This window comes from Marmota monax, unplaced genomic scaffold (assembly GCF_021218885.2).
Source record: "Marmota monax isolate L192 unplaced genomic scaffold, Marmota_monax_Labrador192_F-V1.1 WCK01_AAM20220418_F8-fsc00417, whole genome shotgun sequence".
NCBI classification, from domain to species: domain Eukaryota; kingdom Metazoa; phylum Chordata; class Mammalia; order Rodentia; family Sciuridae; genus Marmota; species Marmota monax.
The window spans coordinates 463,062-488,428 of NW_026693442.1; the positions used below are offsets into that span (position 1 = coordinate 463,062).

General features: G+C 35.7%; 1 protein-coding gene across 4 annotated transcripts in view; it reads right to left on the bottom strand.

Annotated features, from left to right (window-relative positions):
- The window catches only part of Ap2b1 (adaptor related protein complex 2 subunit beta 1), a 114,320-nt gene that overhangs the window by 57,055 nt on the left and 31,898 nt on the right, over window positions 1-25,367 (bottom strand). For all 4 annotated transcript variants that reach the window (XM_046457537.2, XM_046457539.2, XM_046457536.2 and 1 more), the window contains exons 6-12: window positions 12,099-12,289; window positions 9,897-10,118; window positions 9,486-9,606; window positions 9,270-9,365; window positions 6,468-6,583; window positions 4,369-4,534; window positions 2,864-2,962 (exon numbers count right to left, since the gene is read on the bottom strand). In XM_046457537.2, the coding sequence (XP_046313493.1) occupies window positions 2,864-2,962; window positions 4,369-4,534; window positions 6,468-6,583; window positions 9,270-9,365; window positions 9,486-9,606; window positions 9,897-10,118; window positions 12,099-12,289 (1,011 nt within the window). The remainder of the gene's footprint in view (window positions 1-2,863; window positions 2,963-4,368; window positions 4,535-6,467; window positions 6,584-9,269; window positions 9,366-9,485; window positions 9,607-9,896; window positions 10,119-12,098; window positions 12,290-25,367) is intronic.

Consider the following 25,367-nt stretch of genomic DNA (forward strand, 5'->3'; position numbering starts at 1 on the left):
ATTATTCTAACAGAAATGTTTATCATATGTAAAGGAAAAAAGTATATATAATCATATCAAAATTTCTCTAGTATTTGAAATGCCAGGGTTAAAGAATAGGAAAGAATGATAAATCAGATGCAATTTAAATAATTTTAGTATATTTTAATTTTTTTAGGAATAATTTGCTCCTAAGGAAGTATTTATAAATAATAACCTGAAACTTCCTCACTTAGACCTCTATTTGGAAAGAAAATTTGAACATTATATGAAAAGAGTGAATTTACTCAATCATATCCTGAAAGAGTAAAGTGGCAGAAATAGAATCTTACCACCCAATTCAAATTAACACAATTCAGTGGACTATACTATGCTTAAGTTAATACTCACCAGCTATAAATATTAGGTTATTATTTTATAAACTTGAGAAAAAGAAAAAACTTTCAGTGGAAAAGGCTTTCATAAATATACTTAATTACTTTTATGACAATTCCTCAGATATCATTAATTAACTGGAAAGAAAAGGCAAGCCTAGAGAAAGTGCTTTTATGTATAATCAAACATAAAATGATCATACACAAATACCTTAAAACTAATAAAATGCACTTATACATACTGACTTATATGCAATAGTACTTCAGGCAGAAATTATGTATTCTCAAAATAATTCTTAATCTTCAGACTAGAGGCGCAGGATAGCATAGTAGATAAGGACATGGACCCTCGCGACATACCAACTGGGCTTAGGTCTCTCAGTGTTTCAGTTTTGACATCTACAAAACAGGAACAATAACAGCACTAGCTGTTATTAGTATTAAGTAAGTTAATATGTAAAGTGCTTTAAAAGAATGCCTGAAACATTGTAAGCACTATACAAGTGGCTGTTACTAAGATTTTATACTAATCCCTAATAAGTCTAAAATCAGGAATAGTTTGTTTACACCCTGCCCTGTCCCAGGAAAGCATTTTAACAAACCTTACAAAAATGAATCTAAGGCTAAAGACTACAAGTTAAAACTAGAGGCAGAAAAATGCACACTACAATAACCTGAATACTTTCCATGTTCTCTAAGGTACTGAATAACCAATGTGACGAAAAAAGAAAAAAAAAAAAACAAAACGTGATCACTCAGGTAAGGCATTTTGAGGAGTAGTCAATTACATATCAATGCACCAGAAAATCCTAAACTTGTTAAAAATTTGATGGGGTATCATAAGGAAGAAAATATAATAAAATAAACAACAACTCTAATAGGATAGTTTCTCGTGATAATCATTACTGGTTGATAGTGCCACTGTGATTCAATAAAAGCAATGCTGTTAGTGTTAAAATATAACAAGTTCAGATACCCAGCTTTCTGTTAATCCGGCTTGGTTCACAGATGAATTTCACACTATCTGTAAGAACAGAAGGATCTTGAATCCTTCTCACTCAAATTTTTATAAATACCGATACATAATGACATTGAGTTTGAACTGACAAGAAACCAAAACACAGCTCTTCCAGGCTGCCTGCTAAATACAAACACATAGGCTTTAACAGACAATGAAGATGGAGAGTGAGTTGAGAATTTATAAAAACAGAGGCAACAACCAAGACACTTTCTTGATTATTTACAGGTGAGCAGAGAGGGAGAGCAAGGTCAAAATTCCTTTTGGAAATTGTTTTGACAGAATGTGAATTGCTCCAATTCTGTCATTCTACATAAGGACTTGAAGGTTTAAAATTAAACATAAAACAGAGTGCACAAAAAAAGATAGAAAAAGAAATTGTTTTGAATTCATCTTAAGAAATACAAATAACCTCAGAGTTATTAATCAAGGATCTAGACACAGAAGTCTACAATGTTCAGTTTGATTCAGATAAGACTTCAAAGTGCTCTTACAAATAAATTTTTAAAATGTATAAAATTAGCAACAGGAAAAAATGACAGCTGAGAACTAAACAAAGCCGTATACAGGACTTTAAGTTTTAATAATATATACCATTTGTAAAGAGAAGGAGAAAAATGGTAAATTAAAAATCTGAATTGATTCCATGTGCACACATCTTAATTCTGACAGCCAATCTGTTCTCAAATTCAATTAAGAAAATCACTAAATCATTATGGACTGAAAATCATTATACTAGTTACACTAGAAAAAGTAATTATTTTGATTTCCATTGATCCAAAATGGTCACCGGGTCTTTAAGATCAGTGGCCACATTTCTGAAATTATAATCCATCTGAACTTCTTTTCTTCAACAAAAATGTCATGTAATTCCAAAGAGGGCCAAAAATATCTAAAAATTCAAGGAAGCAGCAGAAGCACTTTAAAATTATTTCCAAGAGAAAGGCAATCCATATGTGAGACTTTACTGAGGTATATGCCTTGTCTGCACAGTATTTTTTTTTTTTTTTTGAGAGAGAGAGAGAGAGAGAGAATTTTTTAATATTTATTTTTTAGTTTTCGGTGGACACAACATCTTTATTTTTATAAAGCGCCCCGCACATGCCAGGCAAGCGTGCTACCGCTTGAGCCACATCCCCAGCCAGCCCATCTGCACAGTATTTTATTTGAAAACCAAAGTCACAAAGGAGAGGGTACCATCAAGACTTGATATTGTTTCCACATAAATATATTCACCATTAACCTACAGAATTAAGTTCAATTTTCATAAATTATCATGAAAACTACAGCCAGTCAACTTATTTAAAAGCTATACCAACCAGCGTGGAACATATTAAGAGAAACTGTTTTAATAATACTAATTTAGTAAAATGTAAATAAATACCATACTTTTTGAAAACTTCCCTAAAATAACCTTCTTGGGAAGAGTTTCATAATTTCCTACACTTTAAAATAAGACAAAACAACCCCTCCCATTTTTCAGATTTCTTACCTGTGTTGCCAAACTCAAGACCTGTTGGACTAACTCCTGTGTTTCTGATGGCTTCTTGAGAAAAAGCTTCACTATGGCAGTAAGCAGAGTGAGCTGCACCTAAACAAATAAAATTAGATAAAGTGAATGGCACTATATGATTCCTGGCATCATCTCTATGAATTACTTATGGAGTCTGTTTGATTTTTGGTTAAGAGACGAAAGTTAAAACTCAATCAGTATCAATAACAGCAATCAAAGTTATTCTTCTGAAATACAAGGGTATTTAATTGAAAACTCACTAGGATCCTATCCTAAAATTGCATTTTTGGCATAAAAAAATGGCTTATTTCTGGGCCAGGTTATCTCCTATATTTTTTAAAGTACATGCTAACAGGCTAGCAGCATAAAACTGGTTCCTGACCAAGTCTTACCTCATTTCTTTCTACCTAAAGCTAAAAGTTTGAAGGGATGATGAAACTATTTGTCAGATAAGGCAAGAGTCAAGACTGTGCAATTCTATCAGATCTCAGTCAATTAGAAGTGGACTGGTGGGCTAGGGTAGCTCAGTAGTAGAGTGCTTACCTAACATGCATGAGGTCTTGGATTCAATCTCTGACACCACACACACACAAAAAAGTGGACTGTTGAACCACAAAGCTACTGGCTTGTATGTGTTCCCTGCATTAAGCCTGTTACTACAATGGGCCAGATGCCTATAATCCCAGTGTCTGGGGAGGCTGGGGCAGGAGGATCTAAAGTTCGAAGCCAGCCTCAGCAACTTAGCAAGGCAAGAATTTAGTAAAATCCTGTCTCAAAATAAAGAAATGTAACTCAATGATAAAGCTATAATAAAATAAATAACATTACTATAATGGATTATACACATGAACTTCTATTTACTATGAGTACAAACGCCAGGGAGAAAGAACTTACTAATCTGTCTACTTCTCTAGGCCTAAGCCTTAATTTTTTGTAGGGAAGAGAGACAAAAGATGGGAAGGAGACTAATCCATAAAAGAATCTTTTCAAACTTTACCAAAGTCCCACATGAAAATCTCTGCTGTAATGAACCAAGGCCACTACTAACAGGAATGTGTACTCACCCTTATGTGAAAGAAAATAAAAAGCTGATTACTGTCAAGTACAGTTCTGGACTAGCAATACCAGCAGCACTAACAATCTGAATCTTGTACGAAATGCAAACGGTAAAGCACATCTCAGACCTACTGAGTCAGACTCTGGGGGTGAGGCCCAGCAACCTGTATTTAAAAAAGCACTCCAGGTGTTTCTATTGCTTAGTTTGAAAACCATGGGTCTGAGTTATGTAAGTTTATTACACTAGAAATCAGTACAACTGGAAAAGGATCATCCCTTTGCGGATAAAAATGAACATACTATATTACACAGAGAGGGAGGGAGAGAAGGGGGGGGGGAGAGAGAGAGAGAGAGAGAGAAACTGCTTATCTTTTACTTTCTCTGATCTTTCCAAAGAGATCTAGGACACAGGACAGCTGAGGACTTACTTGGGTACTTTCATCATGAAAACCCTCCAGAAAGCTCTCTAGTAACTCATCTGCATTGTCAATTCTTTCAGCATACTCTCCCACAATCCATATCATAGCTGCTCGAGCATCTGGCTCATCCAGTGAGTCTAAGTTTTCACAGAGAGTGGCAATGATACTTTCATACCTAATACAACAAAATGGACTATGGTTACCAAGGACAAAACTCAGAACTGCATTTAATAGTGAAGGATAAAGGCAAAACCATGGAAGAAGGACCCTAAACCAAGCCACTGAATTATAAAAATTTTTATTTGAAAGAACATAAGAACTTTAAGTCAAATGATCATAAATGCCTTAAATTTCCTATTATGCTTTTCTTTGTTGCAGGGAGTGGGGGGATAATGGGGATTGAACTTAGGGGGACACAATCACTGAGCCACATCCCCAGTCCTATTTTGTATTTATTTAGAGACAGGATCTCACTGAGTTGCTTAGCGCCTCGCCATTGCTGAGGCTGGCTTTGAACTCTTGATCCTCCTGTCTCAGCCTCCCGAGCCGCTGGGATTACAGGCGTGCGCCACCGCGCCTGGCTCCTATTGTTTTAATAACTAGACCTTAATAAAAACTCATCAGATATTCTTTTCAGAAAGAAAAATTAACATGTGGTGTAAGACAATAGTACTATCTTGTGTTTCTAACAATCTTTTTTACTACTAGACCAGAAAATTTTCCTCTATACTATTATTGCCTTCATGGTAGGAAGAAATAAAAACCCCACTTTATTTTGTTTTTCTCTCCAAAACACACACACACACACACACACACACACACACTAATGACTTGGTTTTCCAAAGAAACAAGTAATTCAAATACTTATATTTTGTTTTAGAGGTCTAAGGCACCTATATTTATCATGCTGAATCCATCTCCTTCACTAATATAATTTTAAACATCAAGATAACACCATATAATAAATTACATTGGACAACTGAATAATACACTTGTCAGCCCTACTTCTACCGATCAAACGATGCTCTCGACTATTTTTTTAGAAGTAAAATACTATCATAATCACTTATTAAGACAAATCAGACACACTTCTCTATCAATCATTAAGATATACAACCCCCACTCTTACTCTAAAAAGTTTAAAAATCTGACCCTCCTTTTTTTCTGGGAGAATGGCAAAAATCTATGATGTTCTTTCCAAAAATTTCTAAAGCTAAGAAAATTATAATACACACACACACACACACACACACACACACACACTGCTTAAAAGCCATTCCCATGGCAAACTATTTCCACTAATTCTTAAGCATATCACTAGGCAGAAGCTTATGTTCAGGTATGCCTATGGTTGTAAGGCAAAATGAGATTTAGGATGCTCAGAAGAGCTGCTCTTATTTCATTCATATTTTTTAGTTGCTATCTTTTAGAATTAATCCCAAAAGGGAATTTTTGTCCATAAACCAAAACCCCTCAATCTGCAATTTGTGAAGCAAAAACAGATTTTGCTTATCTGTATGAGAGTAGCTATGACATTTCAGAAAAGGTCTGAAACTGGTAATTTACTATTATATGCTCTATAATTTCCCATGAAGTAATAGGTACCATGTAAGATGAAGAGTATAGCTATTACCTTCCTCGCTTTTATGGTAGGGTGACCATAAGTTTTTATCACTCAAACTGAGACATTTCTGAGGAAAAAGTACACAATCATAATTATGGCTGGGTAACGGGATTAAACTAAGGGCATGCCCAAACAACATACAGTTGTCCTACTTAGTGATTCTGATATGCTAACTTTAATCTATGCCAAAGACACTGTGTGTTAAGGTAGGGCATCATTTCTTCTAAACATAGTAAAGCAGAGTGAAACTCAGGTTTCAGTCCCTGTACTAACCATTTTTTTTATATTTACAATTTTTAATAAAGTATCCTAGTGTGGTAAGTTACATTAAAAAGAGAATTTTCCTGTGTTGCTGGGGGAGGGGCAACACTCCACACCCAGGACACTTTGGGGTACACCAGGTTTTTCGGGCTAGCCAACTTCCCAGTGCCTTAAACATTTCCTAAATGATTTAAGGAAGAAGGTTAGAAGAATTTGGACATACTTGTTGGGATATTTGCGGAAGATGTCCCTGATGACAACAATCGCCTCTTGAACCACATAGTTTACTTTGGTCTGGATTAGATCAAGCAATGTGCTTACGCATCGCTCAGCAGATTGCTAGAAAAAGGAACATAAAAAATGAGAAGTCAGATGATCTATCTAATAATACTACATCAACATAACAAGATTTGAAACATACAGATGCATTGATTTAATGATCAGGCACTTAATTTCAGCAAACTACTGTAGAGACTGAACTATAAAACGTTTATCTACATCAGAAGTTCTAGATACACACCAAATTTTATTTATTTATTTATTTTTAAATTGGTGCCAGGGATTAAACCCAGAGGTGCTTTTCCACTGAGCCATATCCCCAGCCCTTTTAATATTTTATTAGAGACAGGGTCTCACTGAGTTGCTTAGAGTCTCGCTAAATTGCTGAGGCCAGGTTTGAACTCGTAATCCTCCTGTCTCAGCCTCCTGAGCTGCTGGGATTACAGGCATGCACTACTATGTGCCTGGCTAAGTGATAGGTTTAAAGAAAACAGTGTCAGGGCTGGGGATATAGCTCAATTGGTAGAATGCTTGCCTTGCATGCACAAGGCCCTGGGTTCAATCCCCAGCACCATTAAGAAAGAAAGAAAGAAAGAAAGAAAGAAAGAAAGAAAGAAAGAAAGAAAGAAAGGAAGGAAGGAAGGAAGGAAGGAAGGAAGAAAGAAAACAATTTCAACACATATCCTAAAAATTAAAGACCAATCTATCAAACGTTACAAACGTTTTATGGATCACCCACAATGTGATTCCTAATGAGACACCAAAAGAAGTATACAGCATTGCCTAAGAAGTGTTCTTGTCAAAAACCCTTAACATGTCTAGGCACACACCTGTAATCCCAGGAAATCAGGAGGCTAAAACAGAAGTACCACAAGTTTGAGGCCATCCTCAGCAACTCAGTGAGGCCCTAAGCAACTTAGCAAGACCTTTCTCAAAATAAAAAATATAAAGGGTTGGGGATGTAGCTCAGTGGTAAAGCCCCTGGGTTCAATCCCCAAATCCCTGGTATCCCAAAAAGAAACAAACAAAAAAACTCAACATGAATTTTGCCAAGCCTCTAGATTTAAATATTTTAAGGGGCTAGAGAAATGAGATCAATAAAATCACTAATATATAACAAACCAAATTCAGCCTCTGGGAAATTCTGTGAGCCTTCAATAAGTAATAATTCCTCATAAGGGACACCAAAATAAGTAAATAAAAGACTTAAAAGACATATTAACCCAATGTAAGGTGTGGACCTTGCTTAGATTTTGATTTGAACAAGCCAAATATAAAAGATAGTCTGATGCTAATTAGGGGAAATTAAATATGAGCTGGTCATTCAATAAGATTAAGAATTATTTTTAGTTTTGGGGAATGTCAATTTTATTGTGACATATTTTTTGCTTGTATTTGAGATACTGGGACTTGAACCCAGGAGTGCTCTTCCATTTAGTCACATCCTCAGACCTTTATATTTTTGAGATGGAATCTCCCTAAATTTGCCCAGGCTGACTTCGAACTTATGATCCTCTTGCCCCAGCCTCCAAAGTAGCTGGGATTACAGTCATGTGCCACGGCACCCAGCATAACAATATTTTTTAAAAGAACCTAATCCTGCTAGACATGGTAGTACACAACTATAATCCCAGCAGGCTGGGAGGCTGAGGCAGAAAGATTACAAGTTGCCAGCCTAGGCAACTTAGACCTCGGTTCAAAAAAAAATGGACTAGGGATATACCTCTGTGGTAAAGTGCCCCTGGGGTTTAATCCTCAATAACAACAACAAAAAAAAAGAGCCTTCATTCTAGTTGGATGATATCTGCTGCATTAAAATAAAATAGTACCTCTCACCCTTGAGCGGGGAGGGACATCAAGGAGATAAGAGAAACAGAATATTTCCTTAATAAAATCTTCTAAAAGTCCTATAATAATTTACCCCAAGCAAAAATGTAATAAAAATGCTAGGTAGACGGCAGCACACCTGTAATCCCAGCAACTCAGGAAGCTGAGGGAGGAATACAGCAAGTTCGAGCACAAAGTTGGTAACTCAGGGAGACCCTTTCTCAAAATAAAAAAAATAAAAGACGACTGTTATTTCCTGTGGTGGCACACACTTGTAATCCTAGCATCTTGGGAGGCTAGCCTCAGCAACTTAGCAAGGCTCTAAACAATTTAGTGAGACCCTATCTCTAAATTAAATATAAAAAGGGCTGGGGATGTGGCTCAGTGGTTAAGCACGCCTGAGTTCAATCCCTACTATCAAAATATAAAAATAATAAAATTAATAAAAAAAATTCATGTTGAGTTTTTTTTTGTTTATTTCTTTCTGGGGTACTGATGATTTGGGGATTAAACCCAGGGGCTTTACAACTGAGCTACATCCCTAACACTTTTTATTTTTTATTTTGAGAAAGAGTCTTGCTAAGTTGCAGAGTATTCAGTAGCAAAGCACCCCTGATTTCAGTCCCTAGTACTGAAAAGAAAAAGAAACAAACCTTTAATCTACTAACTATGTGCTTTATTATTTTGATAAACTTTAAAAATATATTTCAAAGAGGGGCTGGGTTAGAGCACTTGCCTAGCACACATGAGGCACTGGGTTTGATCCTCAGTATATCACATAAAAATAAATAATAAAAGGTATTGTGTCCATGTACAACTAAAAAAATAATAATAATTGTTAAAATATATGTTTTAAAGAGAGGAATGAAAACACTCAGAAACACAAAATTTGTGATTTCAACTTCCATTGGACACATACCTCCACCTTAATGGCACATCGTCCAATGGCCCGCACAGCTTTTCGAACAAAGTCCACATCTACCTCAGTGGCATATTCTTTCAGTTCTGCCAGAACCTGTCAAATATTGAGGAAGTGGGTAATAAATAAGGATTCTAAAATAGCAACCTCACTTCTTCTGAAGGCCAGACCTTAAGGTCTAAGTCATCATACATTTGAGACTACTTAAAGTCTGACCTGAGCAATGTTGGCTTGGGATGCCAGACGAATCATAATGTCCAGTTTCTCTAGTTTAACATAGATGGGATCATTGTACTTTACAAAGAAGACTTTTATTTCCTGCTTTAAGATTTCAGGCCTGTGGAACACATAAACACAAAAAGGGGAGGTAAAGGCACATATTTATTGATATATCCTTCTGAGTCTGTATTAAATCTGTACCTCTTCCCATTCCATCACCCAGAAAAAAAAAACTTAAAAACTTCCTCACTTTTTCTTTGCAATGCTGGAATCAAACCCTGTTGTTCTGCTATATAACATTTTTGTTTTCACATATTTAAAAAAAGATTAACAATGACCTATCAAATATTGATATTAAACTTACTTCAAAATTACAAACACTTTAATCACCAATTCACTATTTCCAACCTTTTTTGGACAATTAGGTTGATGTTCCTCAGGGCAACATATTGCACTTCTGGCTCCCCAGATAGCAAAGTGACAAGGGGAGGAGCTAACTTCTTCAGCAGCATATTATAGTAGTCAGAATCCTTGGGTAACAACTCTAGAAACTTCATTAGGACTTTCACCGCTGAAAGCACCACGGCCGAGTTGGCATGGGACAGCCGGGGAGTTACCCGCTCGCAGATGCTGAGGGCAGAAAAGGAAAATTAATACCTTAGGTTGTAATTTCTTTGCTCAATCCATTTTATGAGGTAATGCTCAGAATCCCATGGTCCAGGTATCAAGAAATTAAAGAATCAGTTAGAAAAGTCAAATCTCCATGCTTAGTCAAATGGGGGTCCAACACTGCAGAAGCTTCATTCCCAGAAAACTACAGGCAGAGCAGGGATATCAGAAGACATCAGGAAACCAGCAACAGGGAATGTTCAAACTGGAAGGAAATTAGTGATACCCCAAACACTTGAGCTCATGCCATTTACCTTCTGGTTTTATAGTCCTCTTTTTGTCTCCCCATATTATGTTAGGGCTCCCTGCCTCACAGCCCATTTCTACTCAACCTATAAGAAGTCAAATTAAGCATTCTGAGAGTTATTTCGTAGTAAGAGACAACAACCCACTTGTGATTTAAGGTTTCAATGTAAGATAGAGGAGAGGAGTGAGCTGGCAAGAAAAACTACCCAACTCATGCCTCAGGATAATAAGAAAAGTTCTGATTTTTTTTTTTAAATATCAGAACATCATTGTAATATTCTCCCAACTTCTTCCCCTTCTCCTAGTCCCTGCCACCTATGCATACATGCCTCATGAAATATTGGATATTTAATTATCTATGCACTGTTCTCAGAAACTAACCTATTTTTGATAGTAAGCTAAGGAAAGTTATATTGTCCAGAACTATCTATATTAAGGATACAAGATATGCAGGCTATGTTATTCTCTCCTATACCTACTTGGCTGATTACTCACCTCCTCCTGGTTTTCATACACATATCACCTTCTCAGTAAGCCTTCTCTGACTACTCTTCTTAAAAACTACAATCCCTCACCTCCAAATGCCTAGCATTTCTTAATCTTTTCCTTTCTTTGTTTTACTTGCTAGCACCTATCACCATCTGACATATTACATATTGTATCGTATTATGCATATTATACACACTCCTACACCCATCCCTCAGAATAAATCCTCCATGAGATCCTGCTGTATCCTTGGAGCCTACAGAGTACCTATCATACAGCATGGGCTGAATATTTGCTGAGTGAATGCATGGATGAGTGTTAATGTCAATAACCAACAAAAAATAATATTCTAAGTAAAGTTCTTTCCACATTTTGTACTTTCAATGATAGAAGAAAACTATTGGAGGTGTTAGTTAAGTCCACAGGGAATAATTTCCTGGGGAACTGAAGAGCGTTTACATTCTAATAGCTTGGAAATCAGTTTCAGCCAAGCAAGGAAGGTTCTTATTTAACATAATTAAAATGTCAACTTTAATGAAGAGCCAGTGTTTCTTCAGAAGTATCTGCCTAGTACACTGCCTACACACACAAAATGCTCAATAAAAATTGGTGATAAATAAAAAATATGGATGTGTAGATGAATTCAGTAGTCATTTCTAACAGTAAAGGAAAATCTGTAACACTAAGGAAATAAAGGGCTAAAAAGATCAAGATGTGATTTCCAAAATCTCCAAATTCAACTGATATGATTTCTATAGGTAATGGGAGGCAGCATATATTTTGCTGACTTTAACATGCTTTTTCTAGTACTAAATTATAGGTATAGTTCAGTTAAATAACTATAGTATGAAGTCACTTACTATGTATCAGAATGAAAAGTGTTATCACTGCAGACATTCAATAACCTTTTATTTGCCAAATGGCTAGGAACTAAGACATGGGAGACAATGACGAGGGAGGTTTAGCAAAGGTACTACTCAAATAAGAAATGAAAAGCATACATTTCTTAGAAAGTGTTATTTTTGGCATGGTTTACTCCACAACCTAGAATGTTCCTGAATTCAGTGAGAAAATGTTTTGGGGATAACAATGTCTACCCCACATGTCCCTCAATTTCCTCAATCATAAAGACTATGATTCTAACAGTAGAAACTATAACTTATTGAATCTGGCAAGACTCTTAGCTATTATCCAGGAAAACAGACTGACCTCTGAGCTTCCCGATCATCTTTAGGGTTGTAATTAGACAGGCAGTCCAGGATGAAAATCTGGCCCCATTCTGTGCACTCATTTAGAGCTGTCAGCAGCTTATTAATGTTCTGAGGATTCAGATCAAGTAAGTTGCTGTTTGGGTGAGACTCACTGATTTCAGATAATGCTGCCACAGCATTAGCCACCACCTGGGAAACAAACAGATATGACCTTGATGCACCCAGAACAGCACAATGATATCCAACACTTATTCAACCTTTGCTGGATCACTTTGTAGATCTCAACTCATAACCATTCCTGGACATTTTATCTAGTCAGGCAAATACACATATTTTTAAATATATTTTTAATATATATTTTTAAAACATATAAGACACCAGTAATAATATATATATATATAGCTTCCTAGTGGTCAAGGCAATCCAGAATTATATCTATTAGCAGAGTCCACATTTTTTATTATAAAAATGTACATTAACTATTCTAATAGTACCCAAATTATAAAGACATACTAACAGCCATAAAAATGAAGTCTAAATAAGAAATATATATATCAAATAATGGGAAAATCTAGGTCAGTTTTTTGTGTTTTTTTTTTTTTTTGGTATTGGGGATTGAACTCAGGGTGCTTTGTCACCAAGCCACATCCCTAGCTCCTCCTTTTTTCTAAATATATTTATTTTTTAGTTGTAGTTGGACACAATACCCCTGTTTTATTTGTTTATTTCTATATGGTGCTAAGGATCGAACCCAGAGCCTCCCATGAACTAGGCAAGCGCTCTACTGCTGAGCCACAACCTCAACACTCTTTTTATTTTTATTTTGAGAGGGTCTCACCAAGTTACTTAAGGTCTTGCTAAATTGCTAACACTGGCTTTGAAAACTAATGATCTCCCTACTTTAGCCTCCCAAGTCACTAGGATTACAGACATGCACCACTGCACTTGGCTCAGACCAAATTATTTTATAGGTGTGTATGCATAATGGGGAGGTGATAGTGTTGATCATAGTACAGGTCTTGTAGTAGGAAAAGGTGGACTTGAGACCAGCTGCTAATAGAATATATAACTCTGAAGATTCGGTTTCCTTGTCTGAAAACTAGGGAAAACTGTATCCATCTCACAGGTTAATTAAGTTTGAGAATAAAAAAATCAAATGACATATGTAGAAGTGCTTTAGATAGTCTTATACGAATTTAAGATGGTTATACTTCCATAGTTCATCAAGTATAAGTTATAGTTTTTCACATTAAGATCTCTGAAATTGGTATGCATTTTACAATCAATGGCCTGGCAGTTTAAGAGAAAACTTTTCAGGGTGGAGATTTAGCTCAATGGTAGAGAGCTTGCCTAGCATATGTGAGGCCATGGGTTCAATCTCTAGTAACACAAGAGAAAAACAAAAGAAAGAAAACACTTTTCTTTTCTAGTAATACAAAAAATAATCATGCATCTTATAATCAATGAAACTGTAGACTCAATGAACAGTATTCCAAATATATCCTTGTTTCAGAGAGTACAGTAAATTAAAAATTGCTATCCTAGGTAAGAAAATACACCTTCATCTGAACTCAAATTTGTGAATTATGTAGTTACAAGATGAAGTCAACACTCTATCAAAATTAGATTATTTCTAATATAACTAAAAAAATCTATAATCAATGAATATCTAGTTATTAAAAATTATAAAACCTCAAAATCTCACAAAAATATTATCCTACAGCCATGAATAAGCGAATTTTAAAATGTTTTGTAGTAAGAATCCAGTGTTACTAAAGATTAACAAGGTGAAGCTGGATATAAATCTGCTCAAGTATAATGACACAACAGGGCTGGGGTTGTGGCTCAGTGGTAGAGTGCTTGCCTAGCATGTGTGAGGCACTAGGTTTGATCCTCAGCACCACATAAAAATAAGTAAAATAAAGGTATTGTGTCCATCTACAACTAAAAAAATTTTTTTAAATGACATGACAGCTTCAGCAATCATATATATATATATATATATATATATATATATATATATATATATATATATATAGAGAGAGAGAGAGAGAGAGAGAGAGAGAGAAATTATTCTCAAAAAATGTCAACCCAGCCAGGCGCAGTGGAACACGCCTGTAATCCCAGCAACTTGGGAGGCTGAGGCAGGACGATCGAGAGTTCAAAGCCAGCTTCAGCAAATTAGTGAGACCCTGGTCTCTAAAATATAAAAAAGGGCTGGGGATGTGGCTGCTCAGTGATTGAGTGCCCTTGAGTTCAATCCCTTGTACCAAAGAGGGAAAACAAAATTTAAAAAAAAACTTGAGAAATGGAGTTTTGAAATAACCAGAACTTATACTTCATTAGCTTCAAAAAATGTAGTGGCTATAATTTAGCTACTGGTTTTAATATCTACATTATATGCATAGCCTGAAGATTATTCTACTATATGATTTTGCCTTAAAGTTAAATAAAGAGATACTATCCATTATTATGTAAAAGATAATGACGGCATAAATAGAATAATCTCGAACTGTAATATGGTGGTTAGAACAAAGATTCCAAGATAAAAATCTCAGACCCACTTAGCAAAAGATTATGTGAACACTAAAAGGCATAAGAAGACTGAAACAATCCCCTCTGTGTATTTCATGAGCAGGAAAAGATATTTTATTTCTCATGCTTAATTAACTCGATTAATCTTATTTTAGTATAAAAAATCAGAATGTCATATTGGAAGATCAAATGCCTATTCTGATCTACTGCTGCCAATAAATGCCCAATCTTGATTTCCAGTTGTCTAAAATAAGCCTCCTACTACAATTACCATTTCTGCTAGTGAAATTCTTTTCTGTTTTTTTTTCTTTTAAGCTAAATAAAAAGGCCCTATAATAGAAAACAAAGAAGAAGAAAAGGCAAGAATTGGAATTTCTAAAAAGAACAGGAATAGAACAGAAGGATGCTAAACAGAATGAGCAATTAAAATTCCTCTGTTATCATCATAGGCAACTGGAAATTAAACTTGAGTATATAATGAAGCTAATGAAGTATAAGTTCTGGTTGTTTAAATAGGCGACTTCGGGCTGGGGATGTGGCTCAAGCGGTAGCGCGCTCGCCTGGCATGCGTGCGGCCCGGGTTCGATCCTCAGCACCACATACAAACAAAGATGTTGTATCCGCCGAAAACTGAAAAATAAATATTGAAATTATCTCTCTCAAAAAAAAAAAAATAAATAAATAAATGAATAGGCGACTTCACTTATCATCATATTAAAACAAGAGAGAGAAAAGTCAGTCCTACTTGAAGATATAGAAAGATCAGATCAAAAGATTAAGCTGTTGAGCAAAGATGACGAAGAAAACAGTAATCAGTGTCAGTCACTGCCTGTGTCAGTGACAGGCTAGAGGGGATGCCCTCCTGCCCTGTGCCAAACCTCTGCTCCTCTAAAATTCCTAGAGGTTCCTTTCCATTCTAGCTCTCGACTCTTATCTCCTAATCTTCACATCCAGACAGTTATGTTTCCAGAAATGTCCTAAGACAGGCCATGAGGAAGTGCTTCAAGTCCTCCTAGTCCGTGAACTGCCTCCTCCACTCTAATGGAAACCTGAAATAAGCAGTCATACTGAATCTGAGATAAAGAAAAGGACTGTCTTTAAGAGAGCAACTAGGTGGCAAGGACCATCATTTGTTGATGCTTAAACTATGCGTCTTTGGAATTTTGTACTTTGAACACATATTGTTTGCTTTTAAAAAATAAACTTTTAAAATTACAGATTGAAATTAAAGTTTACTTCTCCAGACAATAATATAATATCATAAGCATGGGATTTAGTAAAAAAAAAAAAAAAAAAAATCACAGAACAACACATTCAACCCTTATAGTAACTGCCTTAATTTCCCTGAAATATTAAAACAAAGTTATGCCCTTTCACTTGATACAGCACTTTGATTTTGAATTGTTAAGATAACCATATGCAATCTATCCTCCCAAGACAAGTGGCATTTCTTAGGAAACATTGCTACAATGTTAGAAAAGTTAGTTTCTAACACAGAAAGGGGGCTGGGAAACAAAGATTTGCTTTAAAAACAAATTTATAAATAGGGTTTCTTAAATGAGCTTTCTCAGTACATGAACTGACTTATAAAAAGTTGGCTTGCAGGTTTTACAAAGAAATATACCCACTGTAGTAAAAAAACAATCAAGCCCCCAAAACCTACCTTCTTTTTCATCTTGCCTCCTAATTATGGTTAAGTTCTAAACATTCCCTACCCTTTCCCTTCATAGACCTAATGCAATATAGATATAGGTATTAAAAACTTTATATATACATATGTCCACAAAAGCATATGTAGATACTCATAAAGTCACACTCCTAGACAAATCTTTTTTTTGCCTTATCAACAGACTTCTTTGTTGGTTGATTGGTTTGTACTACTAGGGATTGAACCAGAGGGCTCTACCACTGGGTTTTTTTTTTTTTTTTTTAAGCCACAGCCTCCCCCTTTAATATTTAATTTTTGAGATAAGGTCTTGATAAGTTACCCAGGAGAGGCTATTGAACTTGCAACCCTCCTGACTCAGCCTCTTAAGTAGCTGGTATTACAGCCATGCACCATTATGCCCAGAAGATGGCTCTTCTATTTGATAGTTCTTTATGGACCCCTGGAGTCATCTAAAATTTTTGTTAAGGTAAGCAATTTGTATTTTGGCTTACTTTACATTATGCCTAATCAAGTTATATTCCCAAGGGATAAAAGATTATAATAGTTTAAAAAAATTATTGGAACTTACTACATGCCATTAAATCCTCATTAAATTTGCTATTAAAATTCACCTGCTCTGGATAAAAAAAACAGGCTTAAAAGCTCAGTGACTTGCTTAAGGTCAATGCAGCCAAAAAAAGATATTGCTTGAACCTAAACTCAAGGTCCATGTCTGATTCCAGTATCTGAGTACTTACTAATCACTCTTGTCTCCAGTATTTACATAAGTCCCTAGACCTGTGAACTTCAACTGAGAGAAAGGGAGAAAAGCAGCACAGGGAGAAAGATAATAGAAGCAAAACATCAATTCACAATAGCTAAATTGTGGAACCAACCTAGATGCCTTTCAGTAGATGAATGGATAAAAAAAATGTGGTATATACACATAATGGAACATTACTCAGCATTAAAAGAGAATAAAATCATGGCAATTGCAGGTAAATGAATGGAGATGAAGAATATAATGCTAAGTGAAATTAGCCAATCCCCAAAAAACAAATGTCAAATGTTTACTCTGATATGAGGATGCTAATCTATAATGGGGATGGGTAGGGAAGCATGGAAGGAATGGAGGAACTTTAGATAAGGCAAAGAGGAGGGAGTGGGCATGGGGGTAGGAAAGACAGTGGAATGAGATGGACATCATTATCTTAATTACATGTATGAAGACACGAATGGTGTGACTCTGTGTGCAATCAGAGACATGAAAAAATTGTGCTCTATATGTGTAATATGAATTGAAATGCATTCTGCTGTCATATATAACAAATTGGAATAAATAAATTTTAAAAAATTATTTCCAGAGAGGTGACATGAAGATTTATATGAAGACTTTTCTACTTTGTATATTTCAGAGATAATCATATCCTATCAGTACTTAAAGTAGCAAAATTTACTATTCAGCTATAAAATCTGATTTACAAGCTATATCTATTTCATATGCAGAAATTATGAGGACATAAATTTGACCTCATTTTTTTTTTTTTAAAAGGAACAAGCTGAAACCGTGGGTATGGTTAGAATAAAAATGATCCTTAAAAAAGAATTCTAGGAGAAAGTCTAGATACATACTTGGAGTGGAATATTATAGACAGAAGCATCTTTATGAGAAACCTCACACATTTCTCTGTCCCTTAGAATGCTTTTCACCCTACACTCTAATTTCATTCTCCTTCATAACCTAAGAACCCAAGAAACATCATTTTTCTGTATGGTGACCTCCTATTAATTAAACTAGTATTTGGAGGGCTTTGATTTCTAACAATGAACTTCAAGGTTACAATAGTCTGAAAAAATTTATGCTTCAGTTTTTCTGTTCAGTTTATAATTTTTTTTTTGCAGGCGGTTGCCAATGACAACCTGAATAAAGTGAAAAAAATTGAAAGCAATAAGATAACTGATCAAAACTGTTTCCATATGAAGAAACATGTGGTTTACATATTTTCATCCATTAAGCAACAGTTTAGAAAATTGTCATCTCCTTTACAGAGCGGCCTCAAATGATATGTAAAAAAACAAGGCATGGGCTGGGGATGTGGCTCAAGCGGTAGCGCGCTCGCCTGGCATGCGTGCGGCCCGGGTTCGATCCTCAGCACCACATACAAACAAAGATGTTGTGTCTGCCGAGAACTAAAAAATAAATAAATAAATAAATAAATAAAAAGGCAAAATGTACTTAATCTAAGAATTTCAGTCATTATTCTCTCCTCATAGACACAATGATTGTGTAGTACCAGTAAAATTTCTCCCCCTCATAAACAAGTAAATTTTGAAGCTTATACTATAAGCCAAAACACTGTCCAAAAACACCAACTGAAAACAAGTTGACCACATCGTGTTCCATAATATTCCATTTTCCCAATGTTCTTCCTTGGAATGAAAGCTAAAATTGCCTAGTTGAGCCAACATACCTCATGGCAAGAAAGTATGATTACTTATTAACAAGCAAGATTAACAAATAATAAAATTCATTTTATGTGGCTTAAGATATAGTCTGACAAAATGCAAATATTCTCAAAGGCAAAACACTACAAATAAATACCAACAGACAAAAAGTGTTCCCCTAACAAAGAGTTAGTTACTTAGCCCAAAGGTTCTAAAGTTCATGAAAGCATGCTGCATTATGAACCAAACAAAGCCTTCTCTCTCACACCACTTATGATCTCCCTTTTGAGTAAAATATTCCCATGCCAAATTAGAGCTTTGAGATCATCTTAAAGGAAAATGAGAATCAACTTTCAACTTCTGGTAAGCAACTCAAACTATACATACAACAGATTCAGTTTTTAGGAAATTTCCGATGAGAACTGCTTCAAAGGTATATTTTACTTTGTAAAAATAATTCTGCAATGATATGGTAAGTAATAATATAAAGTTCATTTGTTGTAAAATTGTCCTCAACTTTTAAAATTCTAATCTTTAAAATCACTAATATCCAGCACCACAATCACTATACAAGAGAGAATATATGTTTGTCATTATTGCAGCTTACTCTATAGTAGGTTTAGTATTAGAGCTCTGCAAATCCTCTGTCCTTTTTTTAATAAACTTTTTAAAAATTCTTTTTAGTTGTAGATGGACACAATAACTTTATTTGTTTATTTGTAATGTGGTGCCAGGGATGGAACCTAGTGCCTCACGCATGCTAGGCAAGCACTCTACCACTGAGCCACAACCCCGGCCCCATGTCCTTTTTTTTTTTTTTAAATATATATTTTTTTAGTTGTAGATGGACACAATACCTTTATTTTTTTATGGTGCTGAGGATCGAACCCAGTGCTTTCCACATGCAAGGTGAGCACTCTACCACTGAGCTACATCCCTAGTCCCAAGTCCTCTGTCCTTTAATGCTCACAAGAATCCTATGACAGAAGAACTATATTCAATCTCCATTTTACAGATGAGAATACTAAAACTTAGGGAAACCATACAGCTAAGAAATGGCAGAACCAGTATACAAACTCAAGTCTGGTGCCAGAGCCTGAATTTTAACTATTTTGCTACAGCCACTAGGAAAAAAAAAAAAAAAACAAACAACTTTCTGAACTGTTTTTATAACTTTTCTGTAAATTTAAATCAATCCCCCTGCAATAGGAGATTATTAAAAAAAACCAAAACCCAAATTGGCAATAATATGATAAGGTAAAAACAATGATTTTAAGAGAAAAAAAAGTTGAGAACACACAGAAAACAATTTCCACAAAGTGTATTATATAACAGGGGGGGAAAAAGTGCCACAGTCTGGCTGGGCACAATTCAGGAGCCACTTGTCAAAAGAAACGAACTTTATTTTTATAACACACACACACACCACACCACACAGCTCCTCAGGAAAAACCCTCAGAACCCAACTGCCACAACCGGCTTCCCACAAGCCTCTCAACCTCTCCCACTTCTCCTGCTCTTGAGGCCCATTGGCTGGGTCGTGTGGGTGGAGCCAAAAAAAGTCCCCCAATGAGCAGCTCCTTGGTCTGAAAGGGCGGGGAAACAGCCCAATGAGCATCACCTCAGGGGAGCCAATCAGTTGGCAGCTAGAGGTTTGCTGGGGCCCTTGAACCAATCATCAGCTGGCAGCTGGAAGTTTGCTGGGGCCCCTTCAGCTGTGGCTCTCAACAAAAAAGTATTCACTTTCTCCATAAGCAGAGACAGAAAAGTGCTCAGATCAAGTAATGGGAAATTCAAGACTGTGGGCCTGACATCAAAGCAGTCTCCAATGAGTCCACTTACTCAACACTTCAATTCTGCAGAAATTAACAGCAGTTCCTCCTTTAGTACCAAATGTAACTTTAGTCACTTGAGGAACTCAAGACACAGACTGAGCAAATCACCTATGTTACTTTCAAGTGCCTACCGCATAATGACACTCATACACGCCTAAAATTCCACAAGTTCCCTAACTTCTTTATGGACATTTGGTATGAGTAACAAGTTGCATTTCTAATTTCACCAATGTACAATATTTTAATTGTATTACTATTATTTATTAAAATATATTTAAAAATTGAAGAAATCCCATCATTAAGGCACTAAATTGACATAATTACTTTTTTCTATACAGTTTAAACCTATCTTTGACAATTTAACACAGTCCCCATTAATACCAAATATATTCTGACAAAAATCTTCCTTGAGCTTAGAAAATAATCTAGACAGACTTAACTTCTTCAGTATTATCTTAAACTAACAACAAACCACTGCACAAGATTTCTAAAGCCTAAATAAAAATTATAACAACCAATGGTGTATGTTAAATATGTTCAAGAATAGTTGCAGTTTATTAAGTATTTGCTACATGTCAGGCATTATTTAAATTTTAAATAAATTATTCTTCCATTTTCAAAATAATCCAGTAAAATAAGAATTTTACAGATGAGAAAAGTGAAACTCATTTTAAATAATTTGCTGAAAGCCACATTTCTAGCTGTCAGCCAACCCAGAACTCACCTCAGAGCCATAGCAGCCACTCTGGCTCTGAGGTCTACAGAGGCTGAATATCCTTTATCTGGAATGTTTGGAACCAGATAAATATTTGGAAATGTTTTAAATTTCTTATTTTTTCAAATTTTGGAATATTTGAAAAATATTACACACGTAATAAGCTATCTCAGGGATGGGACCCAAGTCTAAAAACACAATTCATTTTTTTAAAATTTTTTTTTAGTTATCAATGGACCTTTATTTTATTTATTCATATGTGGTGCTGAGAATCGAACCCAGTGCCTCACACTTGCTAGGTAAGCCCTCTACCACTGAGCCACAACCCTAGCCCCACACAATTCATTTTATTTCATAGATACCTTATACACAGCCTAAAGGTTACTTTAAACAATAGTTTCAGAGTGCTGACATCTTGAATGCAATTCATCACATAAAGTAAATTTTCCACTTGTGGCATCATGTCAGTGCTCAAAAAGTTCCAGATTTTGAAGCATTCTGGATATTCACATCAAGGGATGCTCAAGCATCTAATCTCTAAGGTTTTATGATCTAGACACTATTGATAGTTAGGCCTGGTAGGGGTGAGTGTGGGGACACACTATCCTCTGCACTGTAGGATGTTTAAAGCATCCCTGGACTCTACCCACAAGATGCCAGTAGTTTTCCTCCCATCAGTTATGACAACCAAGTGTTTCCAGACATTTTCAAATGTCCCCTGGGGAACAAAACTACCCCTGGTTGAGAACTATTATCACAATCATATGCTGCATTCTATGTGTTGGATAGCACACAGTTGAAATACATACCTTCTTCTAAGAAGAAAAATGTTTTCATAAAATGGTTTTTCAGCAAAATTTTTAATTAATAGAAGATGGCAGTGGCTCAGGAGGCTGAGGCAGGAGGATCACAAGTTCAAAGCCAACATTAGCTACATTATGAGGGCCTAAGCAACTCAGGGAGACCCTGTCTCAAATATATATTAAAAAAAAAAAATACTATACCAGATCTAAGTTAAGACTGTTTTGAGTATGTTGCTTGTGCAAAAGAACCTTCAGCAAATAAAAACAACTTTTTTACTAATTAGTTTACACGCCAGGCAAGGGGACGCACACTTGTTAATCCCAGTGGCTTGGGAGTCTGAGAAAGAAGAATCACAAGTTCAAGGTCAGCCTCAGAAACTTAGAAATAAATAAAAAACAAAGGAGTAGGATGTGGCTCAGTGGTAAAGTGTCCCTGGGTTAAATATCTAGTGCAAAATCATCATTATCATCATCAGTTTACACTTCTGCAGAAATCAAGCAATAGAAAAGGGATACTCCCCGCTCTTGAGACTGACAGAAGGCCTAGATGACAAAGATCAAAGGAACTATGCAGTAAGCCAAAGGGCCTCAGGAAAACTAAGATCAAAAATAAAAAGCAAAGCATGTATGGTGGGGCCATCCAGGGAGTCCCTTGAGGAGATTTTAACATGAATATGCTAATTAGAAATACCCCCAAAATGATTTGAGAGCAAAATAAAAACCATAGGAAGAAAAAAAAATCCTAATGTATGAATAAAAACTAGAGGATACTCACTATCATCTAAAGTGCATTTTTTTCTTGTATATATACATATACTTGTGACATAATATTTCTAAAATTTTTGAAATTGTGAAGAAATCATGGAGGTTACTTTCCTGTAACTTCAAAGTGCTTCCTCATCTGGAATAAAGGTTTGCTTTCAAAATAATGAACAAAATTTACAATTGAAAATAACTCTAATTCCCTTAGAACAGATTTCACTGTATCAATCTGTACAGATTATCAAAGGAATCAGCACCTTTTAAATTAATATCATAGTGACATTAGCCTTTGCCTAATGTCTATTAAAATGACTATAGTAACAGCTATGACCTTATAAAACAGGTGTATTAATGGGCAATTTTTATGCAAAAGCTCAAGTAATACTCGCAACAACTCTCCAAGAGAGTACTCTTCATTTTTCAGAAGAGAAAATAGACTCAAGAAAATTAAGCAATGTGAACATAAAGTCCTAGCTTAATAGAGTAAGAATTTATTACTTCAAAGTCCACCTTTTTCTATCAACTTGTATGTCACTGAAATTCAGCTTTAACTAAAGTATAAACGGCAAAACAACTGCAGAAAACAAGGTGTGTGATACTCCCCCAAAAAGACAAAGTAAAAATATAATAAAGTTCTATTATTTCAGCAAGGCACAATACTACTTGGAACAAGACTGGAGGCCAACATAACCCCAAGAATTTTCTTTTCTCTTTTCCCCAAATTCTGGGAATCAAACCAGGCCTTGCTAGGCAAACACACTACCACTAAACACATCCCCAGTGCTTTTTATTTTAAGACGGGGTCTTGCTAAGTTATCCAGGATGGCCTTGAACTTGTGACACTTCTGCCTTGGCCTCCTGAGTTGTTGGGATTCAAAGCATGAGCGACTGCACCCATCTGAGCTGTTAGCTCTTGGTCAACATTTTACTCTCATATTAGGAGATTTCAAAGTCATTCTGCATATACTCTAGTGCTTTCGTATATAGGATGCCCTTTGAAGTGCTTCTTCAGAAAACTAAGGCAGAATGCCCTTCAAGTGTTCATTTCCAAAGTGAGTCTAGTATTTACTGGTGCCCGCTGCTGCCACCGTGTGGAGCAGCCTCTGAAACAGCAGAACAACAAAACCACTCCTCAAGAACAGTAAACTAAGGACTCATATCTATCACAAGAATAAGAGGATTAAGATGATTTCATAATAAAACAGTATCCAGATAATTAAAGACATATATAAATTCAAAATAGTAGCTGGTTCACAACCTTGGAAATGGGCTATGCAAAACAACAAAAAAATAGCAGCCACTTCGAGAAAATGAAACAGATTTATATACACACACATATTTAAATTCTGTTGTGTACATACTAGGTCAAAATCCTGGCTACATTACTACTTGCTGCATGACTTTAGGATAGTTCTTTAGTCTCTATATACATCTCTTGATCTGTAACATGGAATAACTTCTATTTCACAAGGCAGATCTGAGAACTAACTGAAATATTGTACATAAATGTATTATTGTGCCTGGAATAGAAGGCATTTAAGTATTTCTTTTCTTAATGACATAAGATCTTAAAAATTCATGAGGTGTTTGAGCTATTGAACCTTATATTCTACCTTTACACCTTGGAAGTTAATCTATCTAGTTACTTAGTTACTCAATCTAATTCTTAGCAGCATTTGATCCTACTGATAAAAAGAACATCAGTGTGATGATTGTAATATTTCATATAAGGTTACTTTTTATAATTGCAATTGCATTTTTAGGATTAAAAAGCAGGGCATAGAGTTGAGGTTAAAAGTATGGATTTATGGGCTAGAACTGTGGCTTAGTGGCAGAGTGCTTCCTCACATGTGTGAGGCACTGGGTTCGATTCTCAGTACCACATAAAAATAAATAAAATTATTGTGTCCATCTACAACTAAAAAAAAAATATTTTTTAAAAAGTATGGATTTAAAGTCAAAAGTAAGTACAGTTGTATAAGTGCTGGCTTTTAAGTCCAACCTTTTCAGTGCTTCACTAAAACAGCAAGAAAAAAGGAGTCAAATGATTTGACTATGCATAACAAGGCCAGGACAAGAGTAAGGCAAGTGAAGCACTATTGGCATGAAATTTAAGAATACAGCCAGTACTTAAGTGAATCTCTCCTTTTTTTTTTTTGGGGGGGGGGGGCGGTAATCAGGGATTGAACCCGGGGGCACTCGACCACTGAGCCACATCCTCAGCCCTATTTTATATTTTATTTTAGAGACAGGGTCTCACTGAGTTGCTTAGTGCCTCGCTTTTGCTGAGGCTGGCTCTGAACTCATGATCCTCCTGCCTCATGAGGATTCTGAGCCTGTAGGATTACAGGAATGTGTCACTGTGCCTGGCTCTCCTATCAGAGAAAACTGCTATTGCTACTGAGAAATCTCACAAAAATGTAAAAAGTCTTTCTATTAAGTGGGCAGTAGATTCAATAACTGGGTAGCTAATGATGACATCCAGCTCTTGGAAAATTTTGAGACAGAGACCAAAAGAATGGGC